Here is a 15,763-nt window from a genome sequence, read left to right as displayed (position 1 = left end):
TCTAGATCCAGTACTCAAAGCACTTTCCTAAGGCCCTAAAGGGAGCCACAGATGGGTCTGCTCCAGCCCTAGCTTCCTCCTACCAATCTCTTCCCAACAGCATTTCCCCTACTGTATTCTTCCCTTCGCCCATCCTTCTGCTCACTCCCCTCCCCCCACTCTTTCTCAGCCGCTTACACCACCAGTATGACCCTGCTTTACCACAGTGCAGTAGGAAGCAGGCACCCCAGCAGATGTGCCTCTGCCCGGTGGAACAAAACTCCCGGTTTCAGTCCTCGGCCTGAGTGTAGAAGGGCAGCGGGCCGGATAAACGAGAGGGGAAGGGGTAAGCGAGAGCACTCGCGTGTCAGACGTACCATTCTAAATACAAATCCCACCCACCACCAATGAGAGGATTTTTTCAAAACAAAACCAATCACACCAAATACAAGAAAACCACCACGAGCCAAGTCACATGACCGATTATGTTCCAAATGTGATGGGTTTATTTTATTTTACTCTGATGCAAAACCAAAGATTCCACTACAGCACAGAGACCAATATATTAAAAGGTCATGAAAAAGTGGCGTGGGACATGCAGGACGTGATGTACTGGAGGACCGGGTCATTTCCTTTGTAACATGACACTACACTGTCGCTGAGGAACACATTAAAAATAACACTGCGGAACTCAACTGAAATGTGGCACAAACATGACAACTTCCAGGCATGCCTTCAAGTACCTCCCTTCGGATGGACTTGCGATCTCTAGACTTCAGCATGGGGAGGATTACAATTCTTTGGAAGAATAAAAAGTTTACACTTTTGAAATTTCACAGAAGAATTTTAAGGCCAAAACATAGTGGGTTCTCTTCACCTCCAGGGACAAATCGGATGCTTTACTCAAAACCACGTTAAGCTTCTAGCTCAAATCCTAACCCAACCTTGTGACCTCCTGCATTGAAGTTCTTTCCATCGATTAAAGCTGACAGGGTCAGTTTGACGCCTGAAAGAAGAAAACACCACAATCACTCGTTATAGCAAGTATTACAAGCTTATCTTCATTTTCTAGAAAAAATAGACAGAGTCAAGGGCACAGATTACAGCCGGGTGTGAGAGTTACAGGCATTCAGGTCCGACTAAATCAACACAGGTTATCTATAATCCTCTGATCAATGAGCAAAGCATAATCACGGCAAATCACCTGGAGTTCAGGGTTAAGAAAAATGCGTCACAAGCCAGAGTGACCAAATTATAGTAAGAAATCTATAAAGACTTGTTAAGCACAGGCACTTGATCGGTTTTACTTTGTATGAACAACCAACTGTGACAAAATGGTCTGAATTGACCTACAGTTGATTGTAGGTTTTATAGGTTATTTTCATTATTCCTCCATTACCTCCAACCCAAGCCCATTGTTATTAATTCCTTTACTCACCCGGTCGAAGGGTCTGAGTATAACCCAGTCCAATCAGGCTGGCATTATTTACTTTAGCCTAAGATTAGGAGATAAAATAGAAACAGTTAGAAAACAATCAACTTCATAATATGTAAGTCCAGTACAACCACTATTTCATGCATCAGATTTCCAAAACTAAAGCAACTTCGGGCCAATCTAGAACTACCAAAACTGAAAATTTAATTAAAAGCTGTAAGTCTCTTCAGTTAATAGGACTGGTAGGGATAGTAGGGTCCTTGAGAATGCACGCTTAAAGGCCTCAAGCAAAATTTTTTAAACACTGTGCATCCCAACACCCCTGGTGTACTGAATTTTTTGAGATGTCAGTTTACAACCTCTGACAGTGGTTAGAACACGAACTCTGTTGAGAGAAGATCTGTATTCCAATCTTGACACTGCCACTTTTTGGGGGCTTTGGGCAAGTTACCTGACCTTTCCAAGTCTCAGTTCCCTCATCTATAAAATGGGGATGAGGATACTACTCACCACATGGAGTAGTTGGGAGGATTAAATGAGATATTACACATTAAGCCCTTAGCACAGTACCTGAAATTTGAGAGCTCAATTAGTGTCATTATTAATAAGAATTACTAATACCAACAGGAATAGTAATCAAATCCCATGAATTTACAGATAAGAAAATTTTGAGGCCAAAGAGATGACTCCACAAGGTCAGACAACAGCCAAATAATTATAGGAAGAACTAGGACTAGAATCCACATTCCTGGACTTGAGGTATAATACTCTTTTCACTATATAATGACTGGCTCACTAAAGTCAATAAAGAACATGCACACACCAACCAAATCACAACACTCATTTACAACTTAGCTGAAGCCCAATCTCACAGCACGTTCTTACAGACAGAGAAGTTCTACAGTCCAGCTTATATTTAGCAGCAATGCCAAAACGGGTGTTGTTACTGCCGGCCGTCCAAGCAAGGTTTATTGACGTTTCTATCTTCTCGTTAACCTTCTGGTAGATAGACCCTCCAAATTCGGTGCCATCATTCCTATTTTGATAGTATAAGAAAAAGTCATACCTAGTTTGTACCGCTCTTATCATATGGAAACAAATTCTAAGACTGTTTAGACAAGGATCTCATTTTCCAACTCACCTATTTCAGCAAACTTCTAGTATAAATGACTACCAAAGAAAACAAGGAACTAAATCCAGTTATGTAATTTATAACTGGCTAATTAAAATGTAATTAACATTTGATTCATTTACTCTGCTCCCCACAATGTAAATTTCTTAGACATAATTCAATTATGCACAAAGGCAGATACTTCAGGGAAATATGATCTATAAGTCTATGAGATGTTGAAAGAATTCAGAAACCCGGAAGTATAGTTCAATAAAGATTTCTGCAAAACAAAAAACACAGCAGCACAAGAATAAGCCAATTCCGAACTTCACTTGAAACAACGCTGAGTCCAAAAGCACCACCCCCACAATACCTTAGGGCGTACCGCTCTAGAGATGTGCCTAAGTTACTGCTTTGAAGCATCCCAGAACTTAGTCCCTGAGTTTTCATGGTTTTTCCGATCGTACTGTTTCATCAATTTTAACGCCACTGTCTATACCACTGCTTGACTTTATTTCCAGCATCATAGTGAACTGGAATGTCTAGTGGAGAGCAATCTAACGCTTCAAAAACACAGAGCTCTTCCTTTTTTTTTTTTTTCCTGGTATATTAAAGTGCCCAGTAGGCCAAGACATAAACTATAATTTAAAAGTTCAAATTCATTTAACCAAGAGGATGCAACCTACAGCATTGAATCCAGGATTGCTTTGAGGATTTCTACTTCTGAATGCCATAGGGGCGGTTGGGTTGTGACCAAGAATACCCAAAAACCTCCGCAGAATCACTGGGGATGGTCCAGGATGCTCATATCAATTACACGGTTGCTCTTCATGATCCAGACCTACTTCCCGATACTGCCAAGCTGAGTAAGGCACCAGAGGAAGCAGAAATATCTCCAAAGGATCCCTTTTATCAGAAGGTGACCTATGCCCAGGCTTTCTCCCTCCTCGTGGTTCTTGTAACAGATTCTAGACCTCCCTAAAGTTTGGTGTACAGGCTGAGAGGCTAGTAACTACCAGTAGCACAGCACAATGCACCAAGTGCACTAACCTTGGGCAGTGTTTTACTGACTGGGAAACTAGTACAGTGAGGCTGGATGTCCACCAAAGCATAGTAAATGCAGGAACGATCATTTCTAACTTTCTCAACATGCTAATGGCTACCCTCTTCTTGGGCAACGGCACCGGTAAAGGCGGAAAAAATGATAAACTCACACGTGAGTGTGCAGCTGGAAGTCCGCAGCCTTGTAACCCAGGGCGAAATTGTTCTGTGATAGTTTGGATTTGGCTGTGTCAAAACTCATCTGATAGCCAGCAAGCCAGCCTTCAAAAGCTAACACAGCCCAGCCATAGATGGTTGGTCCAGAAAAATCAATATCAACGTTACTGCCAAGACTGAAACAATCCCGTTTATACGAGGCCTTCAATTTTCCACTCTTCTTTCTGTAAGAAATAAAAACAACATGAGTTTCTACTACCGTCCAGAGTAAGATCCCCTCTCTCCACCAATATAAATATTATTTTGATAAATGGCGTACATATAATAAAGTTTCAAATGACTTAGCACTACAAATATAATTTTGTTAGGATTAGAAATGCATATACTGGGGCCCGTGGGTGGCTCAGTCGGTTAAAGCATCTGCCTTCAGCTCAAGTCGTGATCCCAGGGTCCTGGGATCGAGCCCTGCATCAGCTTCAATGCTCAGTGGGGTCTGCTTTCCCCACCACTTGTGCTCTCTCTTGCGTGCGCACTCTCTAATAAATAAAATCTTTAAAAAAAAAAAAAAAAAGAAAGAAACGCATATACTATTCTTACCTATTCTTCACTGTAAGTTCAAATGATAGGATATATCATGATTAATATCATAAAGGCATGAATAAAAGTATAAAAAGGAATAAGCTACCTCAGTATCAAATAATCTGAATATGTATTTATTCATGAGAACCCAAATTTCTTTAAATGTTTTTAAAATGCCCAAATACTATAAAACGTAACACCTGACACACTTCACTTCTAAGTAATTAACCTATCATGCAAAGAAGTGTATTTTTTTTAAGGATACAATCCTTTAGTAAACATATTCATTTTTCCTTAAGGTCAGTGTTTTCTCCCTGGACAACATTAGATGGATGGAAGAGACGGATATACTTCTGAAGAATGGTACTGAAAACATGAAATTGATTTTTATCATCCTTGTCTTTAATCAGGCTTCTGAGAATATTTGTCTGGAAGATAACTCAAGTGTTAAGTGGAATGATACACATGTTGTTACAGCTGAAGAAAAATGCCACTTTGCCCTTTTCTAGCACCAACCCATGTGAGGCAGACAGGAAACAACATGATCCCTGTTTTTTAGACAAAGAAATTGAAGCACAGAGGTTAGGAGATTTCTAAAGGCTAAAAAAGGACGTCAGTAACTATTGCTTATAGCGTTCCACAGCCAGTAGATAACACTGGTTTCTTAAGAAATTAACCTCAGCAAAATACCACATCCATGAATCTTAGAAGCGCTTAAGAAATATCTAGTTTTGGGGCGACTGGGTGGCTCGGTGGGTTGAGCGTCTGCCTTCGTCCCAGGTCATGATCTCAGGGTCCTGGGATCCAGCCCCACATTGGCCTCTCTCCTCAGCAGGGAGCCTGCTTCCCGCCCCCTCCCCGCCCCCCGCCTGCCTCTCTGTCTACTTGTGATCTCTCTGTCAAATAAATAAATTAAAAAAAAAAAAAAGAAAGAAAGAAATATCTAGTTTTGGGGGTACATGGGTGGCTCAGTGGGTTAATAAGCCTCTGCCTTTGGCTCAGGTCATGGTTTCAGGGTCCTGGGATCAAGCCCCACATCAGCTCTCTCCTCAGCAGGGAGCCTGCTTCCCCCCCTCTCTCTGTCTGCCTCTCTGCCTACTTGTGATCTCTCTCTCTCTGTCAAAGAAATCAATAAAATCTTTAAAACAAAAACAAAAAGAAGAAATATCTAGTCTTGGAACGCCTGCTGGCTCAGTTAGTAGAGCATGCAACGCTTGGTCTCACAAGGGTGTAAGTTTGAGCCCCACACTGAATGTAGAGATTACTTACATAGAAAAGCTTAAAAAAAAAAAAAAAAGAAAGAAAGAAAGAAAGAAAAAGAAATATCTAGTCTCAAACCCTTCTAGCTCCTGAACTTTTCCTATAATGTGCCTCTGGACTAGCTTTGTATTTTTGTTCATCTGTTCAATTTTCAAATCAAAACTTTACCCTACTTCAAAGGAATCCTCCTATCTCTTTACTGTACACACAAGGTCCTCTGGTGTTCCTAACAGCAACCTCCTAAGTTTTCCCTGGATCTAACGTTTCATTGCAATTCCCCAGTCTAAAGTGCTCTCTCCCTATAGTCTACAAAAACATTTCAGAAAATGGGGTTTGGATAATTACCCTGTGTTCGGTACAAATATGGTATCAAGAGTCAGTTTCAACCCTTCAGCCAACTGAAAAACAAAGATTTAAAATAAACAATTAGTAATTTTCTGGTTTTTTGACCAAATATTAAGTTACTTACTAAATTATGTCTTTATCCTTCCCCTCCCCCTTACCTCCAGGTTTCATCAGATTCTGTCACCAAAAACCAGGTTTAAATGCATCGGTCAAATTCTATCACAGCCAATAACATTAATTACAGTAAAAAAACAACAAAATTCCAATACAACCAAGTAATCTTGATACTCTCTTGAAATTACTGTAATGAGACAACCCAACATTTAACAAGTCAACCTAAGGAATTTATTCAGTTACTCATATGTCATCTATGGTAGTGTGCATGTAGACATACCTCAAAAAAACAGTGCCCTGTACATAGCAAATACTCAACGTATCTGCTGATAAAATTTTCTCTGTGAAGACATGATAGAATTTAGAAACAGTTTTCTATGGAGCCAATTTTGCAACAATTACAAAATAAAATCAAACTGTCTCACTATGAATAGTTTGGTTTACCCAGGAGAGGCTCAGTTATAAACAGAACTGGTCAGAACAAAGATGTAATGTGCTAATTATGCACTCACAAAGATGTATTTCTAGAAATCTAAGACATATCAAAGATGGCCACATGCAGAGAAAAAAATATAGCTATTATCTAGGTTATAAGATCTCGCTCACACTGTATTTGGGGTTTACGGATCATTTTATCTGCAAGATAAATTTAACCTACAAATAACTCCTAATGCTTTCTCTTACCTTATTCTCCAAAGAGATTTCTGTTCCAAGAGTATTGTCTGTATTCCATTTCTGGGTGAAGGTAAGTCCATAGTTACAGATCTTATATTTGGTCTCTAGGTTGCCTGATGCTTTCCCTGTATCAGTGTAGGCATGACCAGAAGTGGAAAATTCCTGATAAGCAAGAAAAATAATTACTTTAAAATCAACTCATCAAACAGGAAATATTTCAGAAAGTAGTGTTGAATGCATCAGAAACCAATATAGTTTGTTACCACAAAGTATTTCCTGCTTTCTTATTTCTAAAGTTTAATCAGTTTCAGACCTTTCCATTGTTCCACCTCTCTTACTGATACTTCTTGTTCCATAAACTCTCTTACTAAAATGGGAATCTTAAATTCTTTCCTTTAGAAGAGAAATATCTTTACTGAAAATAAATGCCTTTACTAAAAAAGACAAAAATATCGAATCTTAAACATTTTACTTTCGTGACTTGAAAGAAGATTACTCATTCTCTATCATATCTTTCAAGCTGCTGGTTAATTTTAAAGTCCTTAAAAATCCCCAAACACCAGAAAGGATTACCCACCCTCTTTTTTTTTTTTTTTTTAAGATTTTATTTATTTGAGAGGGGAGAGAGAGAGTGAGTGAGCATGCAAGAGCAGGGGGAGGGAGAAGCAAACTCCCTGCTGAGCAGGGAGCCCCACATGGGGCTCAATTCCAAGGCGCTGGGATCATGACCTGAGCCAAAGGCAGACCCTTAACTGACTGATCAACCCAGGTGTTCCAGCCCTACCCTCTTTTAAGAGAACTTCAGTGCATTAAATTTTTTTTTATTTTTATTGTGGTAAAATACATCTAACATAAAATTTACCATTTTTAAGTATGTAGTTCAGTGGCATGAAGTACAGTTACACCGTCACAAAAACTTTATTGCTTTGGTCCACAAAACTATCGGGAAAACTTCTGGTATAAACAATCTCAATACTTGAAAGTATGGACCCATTTTTCACAACATAACGGAATGGCATAACTTGTCTTTCTCCCTTCTCCGCTATCTACCTTTTAAAGTGCTTTCTATCAAATAGTTACTATGAGCACCTCAAAATATATCCTCCTCCCTAGGTAGGTGTCGTTTTAGTCATATGACAATGAGCAATAGGAAACAGATCTCCCTCTAAAAGGAAGCAAAGAGTCAACACCTGTCACTGACAATCTATGAACTGTCAAGAAATAAAGCTTCTGATTGGCCCTGTTTTCAGAGAACATTTCTGAAATGCTGCCAGCCCTGAGCAGGTCTGTGTCACTCCCGCAATATGAATCCTCCCTTTACCAAATAGCCTGTTCCCTAGCTCTAGCTCTAAGGCTGATGAAACAACTGGGAAACTATGATCTGTTTATCAACACCACGCAGGAAATTTTCCAAGAGAGTATCATGCTGCACACTTTAGGGCAAGGCCTCAGCACAAAATGACAAAATGCGAGTCATGTTTAATAGTCCACACAATGCGAGCACTGCTTTCTTTAGTAAATCCAACCATCCAGTGTTTTATTTTTCATTTATGTCCCTCATAAACTTGAAAGTATAGCAAAGATAAACCTCAATTTCAGTGTTAGGAAAATGTCACACACAAAACTAAGGTAGAAGTGTATTTAGTCTACATCTTTTCCCTGTTACCATTATTTCTTAGTTTGAAGTTCTCTCAAAAGTCTAAAATACCTGAAGAACAAATCTTAAAGAAAAGGCCATAATTTTTCTAAATTAAAAAGTTTAGGGGCGCCTGGGTGGCTCAGTGGGTTAAAGCCTCTGCCTTCAGCTCAGGTCATGATCTCAGGGTCCTGGGATCGAGCCCCGCATCGGGCTCTCTGCTCAGCGGGGAGCCTGCTTCCCCCTCTCTCTCTGCCTACTTGTGATCTCTGTCAAATAAATAAATAAAAATCTTTGAAAAAAAAAAAGTTTAATTGGCTCACAATTGCTCTAGTTTTTCTCTAACTTCTTCATTAGATCAAACAGTGCAAAATACATTTATAACATGCACATACTAGCTATAGCTCTACAGTAAAGGCTAGTACGCAACGAAACCACCACAAAAATGTTATGTGAAGTAGATGGTATATGATACAAATATTAAGTGCGATCTAAGAACTGACTGCAATGGATGAATGGAGCAATGGGTGAAATTTATCCTAAATCAATACCAGAGACCAAAAGCAGCCATAAAAGCAAGCACACAAATATGCTCGGTTTTTCTTACCATCTGAATGAACAGTCCCACACCACAGCAGCATGGAAAGGAGATAAAATTTTAGTCGATGATTTTTGCAACACAAACCTAACTTGACCAAATTCTGAAACCTTATTCAAAGTTAGTGTAATTTTTCTCTTTTAACAGAACCATGTAGCAACATGCCATCCGGCAGTAGCTGCATGTGTATTATTTACCACGAGAAAAAGCCAGGAAGAAAATGAGAGTCACAAACCAGGAGTATGAGACAAAGTATCTTAAGAATTCCACATTCCTTTAGCTCCTCTAATGAAATTATTGTATCTGGAAATAAAATTAGCACTGGTTTAAACAGGTAAATACTAAAAAGATATGCTCTATGCTATTGGTGAGCAGAAACCAGAGAATACGGTGAATGTAAAATTAATCTATGTGCCAGATTTACTGAATAGAAGTTCTGGTTATTCTGGTTAATGATACTTTGAAAATATGCCTGTATCCTTTACTATATTCTTAACTTCCAGTAAAAAAGACCTTACAAACATCCAATAAAAACTGTAGATTAAGCCTTTGTATGAATTTAGTCCTACATTTGTTTTGACCAATCATGAAGGGACAGACTATAATTTGTTTTTGTAAGAGGGCAATAAAACCTACTTGAACCCATCATAATGGAAGTAAGGTTTTTAGTACCCACATATGTATTCATAAAAGTATAAAGATATGATATGGGTCAAAAAATACATATATTTTATATCTCCTGAGAGTAAAACTCAGCATATTCTTATTATGAGGGGGAGAATTCTTATTATTATTCTTATTATGAGAACATTTGTTCTCCCCCAAAATTCAACCTGATTATCTAAGGCGAAGGCAAAGACGCTCACTGAAATCTGAGAGTGTGACGAAACTGCAGGGAGGACAGCATAGTGCCAAATGTAGACTGACTCACAGAACTAGACTAAACAATTTTTTAACAGGTTCCTTTAAGTTAATTATGCTACATCTATTAAAATTATATTGGGTACTCACCACTCCACTACAGGACTTGGTTTTCAGATCTATTTTGACCATGCCAAATCCTAGGCAAAAAGAAAAATACAGTAATGTACAAAATGTGATATTCACTCCAGTTTTGTTTTGTTTTTTTTTTTAACAATTTTTATTTTATTTGACAGAGAGATAGATCACAAGTAGGCAGAGAGGCAGGCAAAGAGAGGGGTAAGCAGGCTCCCTGCTGAACAGAGAGCCCGATGCGAGGCTTGATCCCAGGACCCTGAGACTATGACCGTGAAGGCAGAGGCTTAACCCACTGAGCCACCCAGATGCCCCTTCACTCCAGTTTTTACAACTTAAAGAGATTATGAAAACAGTCCATATGCCCTCTATATGGAAAATACACAGTATCCTCATTAGGTGAGAGTTCCATTAAAAACTGAATTATGAAATAAGTATCATTTTTAAGCTCTCAAAGAAAAAAATTATCAGAAAATATTATGCTTATGTAAGTATAGACTTAATTATACTAGTTAATAAGAAAAATCAAATGTATATAGCACAAAAATTGAAAGACTATGTTTTAAAAATAAAAAACAGGAACACCTGGGTGGCTCAGTCATTAAGCATCTGCCTTGGCTCAGGTCATGATCCCAGGGTCTGGGATCAAGCCACACATTGGGCTCCCTGCTCAGTGGGAAGCGTGCTTCTCCTTCTCCCACTCCCCCTGCTTGTGTTTCCTCTCTTGCTGTGTCTCTCTCGTCAAATAAATAAATAAAATTAAAAATATATATCTATCCATTTGGGATCAAGAATATGTTACTCCAAAGAAGTCAAAAGTTCTATCTTCATGCTCATAAAAATACCCATTATTTGGAGGAGGAAAAGTGTACCCCCCACTTTAACTGTCTCCAGGGCTGGCCAGAAGGGACAAAAGTATTAAAAATTTCTATTACTTCATCTTACAGATAACATTAAATATGCAAATATATATGCACACATATTTGTATATAATTGCTTTTAACACTTATAAGGCACTCTACCTCTAAAGAGTTGAGTCTAACATCTGTTGATAGTTAACCCCTTAAATCTTGTGAAGTAGATTAATATTAACTTAACCTCATTTTACTAGCACTGCATCTTGCATATAGTAAGAAGCATTCAACACTAACCCTTACCCCAAACTGGAAATGTACAATAGCACACTTACCATATCCTTTATTGAAGACATCCTTCGCAGCCTTTCCTAGGTCACAGTAAGTCGGCGTGTTACACATATCTTATGAAGAAAAATAAGGACAAAGGAACAAAAAGAGCCATTTAGTATTTGCTCACCCAAAGTCTTAGTATTTAGTCCTGTGAGAAGAGGTATATGGTTTTCTCTGCCTTTGCATCATTAATGCTTACACCCTAATGCAAGCAAAGTTAGGAGAAGGCATTCTGCTTCTTTACGAAGAACTTTCCAGGGGCGCCAGGGTGTCTCAGTGGGTTAAGCATCTGCCTTGGCTCAGGGCATGACCCCAGGGTCTGGGATTGAGCCCCACATTGGCTCCCTGCTCAGTGGAGAGCCTGCTTCTCCCTCTCCCTCTGCCTGCCACTGTGCCTACTTGTGCTCTCTCTATCTCTCTGTCAGATACAAAGAACTTTCCAGAATATGGGATAATAAAAGGATTTTTTCATGAGATTCACAGAGATCAGCTTTCTGACTGCATTTCAAAGAAAAATTTCTCAGAAGCTGAAGGAGAAGCTTTGTTAAATTGGACTTTTTACTTTAAAAAATATATATATATATATATGCAAACTTTACATTGGAAAAACATTTCTTGCGCTGTTATAAAGCCAAGAGCAACTAAAGTGACAAAGTAAAACTGTTCTGAAGAACTGTAAGAATAGATGCATTAAAAATCTTCAGGGTTAACATTTTTGCCACTGTGAAACTCAGCTCTTAAAATACTTATCATACTAATTGGAATGCATTCATTCAGAATATGTTCTCTCTCAAAGCTCTTTTAAAAATAAAATTGTATAATCTTACCCATTAACCACAAACAGGATAAATTCTACCTGCAGCAATTCTGCTTACCAAAAATTGGTGTATACTCTAAAGTTAAAGCCTTCAAAAATCAAAGGTGCCTTCAGTTTTCACCTTACCTACTTGGTACTCACAAAGCTTTTCTACTGCCGATATGGCTCTCATGTTGAAGTTCTCAGAAGCTCTGTCTACACGGATAAACATACCACACCTCTGTCCTCTTGTCCTGCAACAGCCTCAAGAGTCACGTCTAGCCAACTGTAGAACCATCTCAAGCAGTCCCATTAGTCCAATACCAGAAAAATAGCAGAAAAATCCAGAGCACCAGCTATCCCATGAAATTACTGTCTGAATTATCTACACAATCAAACTAATAATTACTTATATTCAGCCTGGCTCTTAACCTGTCCCTCTACTAAGTTTCTGTCTATACCATCATATCTGAACACAACATACACTTATGATGCACTTTTTAATTGTGATTTAAAATTTGTTCCTAATCTAAACCTGTCAAATATGACAGACATAGGTTAAGAGGGTGGAGTATAATACAAAATATATATATATAAAGAAAAAAGAGTATAGTAAAGGTGAAAGAGAAAGTAACGACACACGGCAATAAAACTTTGTCCTAAGCCAGGGTTTCAGAGTTCACTTCCAGGGCAATTGTTTTTCAATTCAATTTCCTGCATTCAAATTATCAATTCTAGACTATTTACACATTGCCAACTGCAATTTGATACTACTCTTTTATTATTTCAGCCGATGCTGGTATCTGATGAAATCTGCCAGAAGTCTAAACATGAGGAGGTTGGTATAGAAAGGCAGGCCCTATATAGTCAAATAAAAATGTTATGTCTTTACAGTCGATTTTCATCTACTGACAAGAGAAAAGATACACTTAACTGTTTAGAAACATCCATCTGACGACAGTCTTTTAGCATTTTGCTCTATTTTTTCAAAACCACTGCTAAAGACACTTTGCAGAAGTGTAGCCGGTTTAGTTTACTAAGTGATCTCAATTCTGCCTAGTTCAAGCTTACTTTTTCAGGCCCGTGATTCTGATGGGAAATGCACTGCTGGTATGATCAAGCAAAAAACAGAGAAGACAGAGACTTCATGTCACTGGGGAGTCAAGCTATCATCGCACATTTCTATCAGCTCTACAAAATGCACCCGTTGCTCGTTGGCATGCACAACGCACGAGGTTGCTTTAGATGCAGACAGCCGGGGAAGGGTTAATTAGGTAACACTGCTTTACACCATTACTAACTTGACAGTCAAGAGCCCCTTTTGTTCCCCGTTTCGCCGCCTTCGGCTGCACACACAGCATCCTCCCCTTGGCGATAAGGAGTGCCACAGGGCTCCCCTGATACTGGACAACAATTCCAGAGAGGAAGCTGGGGGCGGGGGTGGGGGGGTGGGGTGGGTTTAGGTTTCGAGGACCCAACTTCCCTAGAAACCAACCTCCTTTCTGGCCTGACGCCTACAAAGTCCTGTGGGCCCACCATCAAGGGAGAGGGCGCTCCGAGCGCCGCTCCCCACGCCAGCGTCTCGGCTCCATCCCCTGAGGCGGTCAGGGGAGCAAGGTCCCCTCTGCCGTCCTCAGCCCGCCGGGGCCCGCGCCCCGTGAGGCTCCTCTCTCCCTTCCGAGCCCCCCGTTAGGCTCGCCTCCCGCTGGGTCCTCTGCTCGATGGCGGGCCGCTACCCATCCCGGCCCCACCGGGCTGCCGGCCGCCCGGCCCACGATCTCGAGTCCCCTCACCTCCAACTAGAGGGCCTGGCTCCGCTCTGCCAGGGCAACGCTGAAGGTCTTCTTCAAACCAACGCCGTCCGCGCCTGCGCGGCCTCACGCTCCCCGCGGCGCCTGCGCGCCCCTACCCGCCCCTCCCGCGCACGGCGTTTGCGCCGCAGTGTCGCGCCGGGGTCGCGCGCCGCGGGTTCTGAGCGCCGAGAGGAACTTGGGACCCAACTGTCCGGCTCCGTGTGCGCGCCTGCGCGGGAGAGCCCGGCGAGCAGGTGGCAGGAGCGGGAGTCGACGCAGGCGAAGAGACCCGGGGGACCGCACCTCTGTCCGTGAAGGGGCCCGCTCTCGCGAGAACGCCCGGAGGTTACTAGTTACTGTTGCCATGGGAGGGGATGCGGGGCCGGAGAGGACCTGGGACGCCCCTGACGGATGCTGTGGCCTGGCCTGTTTCGTCAGACGCCGAGAAGATCTTCATGGGAATTTCGTCTCCGGCTGACTAAAATTCAAGAATGCGACCCTTAGGTCATCTCAGCTTGAGGATGCGTCAACGGGGCCTCGAGGGGTAAGTGACGTGACTTATCCAAGATCACACAGATTGTAGCGACAGATTGTAATTCAAAGGGAGAGAGACGGAGGAGAAAGCTCTTCTTTAGAGAATAAATTATAGAAAGAGAAAATCATCACTCCGGATCCACCAATTTCAGGAAAAAGTTATCAACAGATGCTAGACATTTGAAGACAGTCACACAGTTCTAAAGCGTCAGCCTACAGACTCCTTACTAAAGAGAAAAAGAGACCTTCACATGGGAAAAGCCACCCTTCACCAAGCAATCAAACTGAACAGTACCAGGGATGGTACAGGCCATGTCACGTGCTCCCCATGTGATGCACAGAGGTCACAAAGGTATTATTCTCGCTAAAGTTGTGACTCTATTCATGGAACAATCAGACAAATCCAAATTGAGGGACATTCTGCAAAACAACCGCTGAGTCTCTTCTAAAATGTAAATTTCAGGAAAGATTAAGAAAAAGGCTAATGAACTATTCTAGATTAAAAAGAAAGGTATGGCACTGCAAGCAATGTGATCCTCAATTGAAACCTGGATAAAAAAAAAAAAAAAAAAAAAAACAGGGGCACCTGGGTGGCTCAGTGGGTTAAAGCTGCTGCCTTCCGCTCAGGTCATGATCCCAGGATCCTGGGATCGAGCCCCGAATCCGGCTCTCTGCTCAGCAGGGAGCCTGCTTCCCTTCCTCTCTGTCTCTGCCTGCCTCTCTGCCTACTTGTGATCTCTGTCTGTCAAATAAATAAAAAAATCTTTAAAAAAACAAAAACAACAACAAAAAAAAACAGCTATTGAGAACCATTATTGGCATAATTGGGAAAATTTGACTTTATTATGTTAGTAGTACAACAATGTATAATTTCCTGATGTTCATAATTGCATCTGGTTATGCAGAAATGGCCTTGATTTTAGGAGATGTATGCTAAAGTATTTAGGAGTGAAATAGCATGTATCTGCATGTAGCTCAAATGGTTAAGAAAAAAAAACAGAAACAAAAAATGTACACTTTCCTGTAAGTTTTAAATTTTTCAAAATAAAAAGTTGGGGAGAAAAAAGCCCCCCCCCAGAAGTTATTGATGTTCAGTCTACAAGTTGCCGCTTGACTCAGTAGGCAGATAATCATTATTTGCCTGGTGTGTGTAAGGAAGGCATTTCAGGCTAATAGATAAGTAAGATAAATGCTCCCAAAGGGCTCATAATGTAGGACTTGGACCAATACCTGCTGAATGAGGCAAAATATGATAAATATCATAAGCAAAGCAGTATTACTTAGCAGGCTAAATAAAATGAGCTTTGGAGTCCAAAGAGGCTGAGTTTGTATCCTAGATGGGCCAGCTCTTTGGTCTTAGGCAAGCAACTTAACCTCTCTGCGACTCAGTCTCTACCTTTGCGTAATAGAAATAAATAGTATCTACTTCAAAGGATTGAGTGGATAAGAAATAGAATAACGTATCTATAGCGTATAGATACCTGGTATGTGGGAGATGTTCATTAGT

The 15,763-nt window shown here is 40.6% G+C and overlaps 1 protein-coding gene across 5 annotated transcripts; it reads right to left on the bottom strand.

Moving 5' to 3' along the window:
• Positions 1-457: 457 nt before the first annotated feature.
• On the bottom strand, positions 458-13,830 carry LOC111144425 (voltage dependent anion channel 3). 5 transcript variants are annotated; one of them, XM_022498717.1, is made up of 10 exons: positions 13,723-13,803; positions 11,136-11,204; positions 9,962-10,011; positions 8,960-8,962; positions 6,726-6,878; positions 5,928-5,980; positions 3,740-3,967; positions 2,300-2,450; positions 1,418-1,475; positions 458-985 (listed from the first exon to the last, which is right to left on the bottom strand). In XM_022498717.1, the coding sequence occupies exons 2-10, from the start codon at positions 11,200-11,202 to the stop codon at positions 894-896; spliced, it is 855 nt and encodes a 284-aa protein (XP_022354425.1). In that variant the 5' UTR covers positions 11,203-11,204; positions 13,723-13,803; the 3' UTR covers positions 458-893. The 5 variants fall into 5 exon arrangements, with proteins under 5 accessions (XP_022354425.1, XP_022354423.1, XP_022354427.1 ...); XM_022498715.1 differs by lacking the exon at positions 13,723-13,803 and adding an exon at positions 12,077-13,353; XM_022498719.1 differs by lacking the exon at positions 8,960-8,962 and having other exon boundaries at positions 13,723-13,830.
• Positions 13,831-15,763: the final 1,933 nt, after the last annotated feature.

The sequence above is a fragment of the Enhydra lutris genome, unplaced genomic scaffold (assembly GCF_002288905.1).
Source record: "Enhydra lutris kenyoni isolate GAN:26980312 unplaced genomic scaffold, ASM228890v2 scaffoldscaffold11, whole genome shotgun sequence".
Classification (NCBI taxonomy): domain Eukaryota; kingdom Metazoa; phylum Chordata; class Mammalia; order Carnivora; family Mustelidae; genus Enhydra; species Enhydra lutris.
Note: the sequence above shows the minus strand (reverse complement) of the source record. Positions and strands in the feature narration are given on the sequence as shown.

Coding starts and splice junctions, on each gene's coding strand:
- LOC111144425 (XM_022498715.1), bottom strand. CDS start 12,161: ATGTTTATCCGTGTAGACAGAGCTTCTGAGAACTTCAACATGAGAGCC. Junction 11,205..12,076: donor GCTTTGTGAGTACCAAGTAG/GTAAGGTGAAAA, acceptor TTTCTTCATAAG/ATATGTGTAACACGCCGACT. Junction 2,451..3,739: donor TTCCAGCTGCACACTCACGT/GTGAGTTTATCA, acceptor CTATCAAAATAG/GAATGATGGCACCGAATTTG.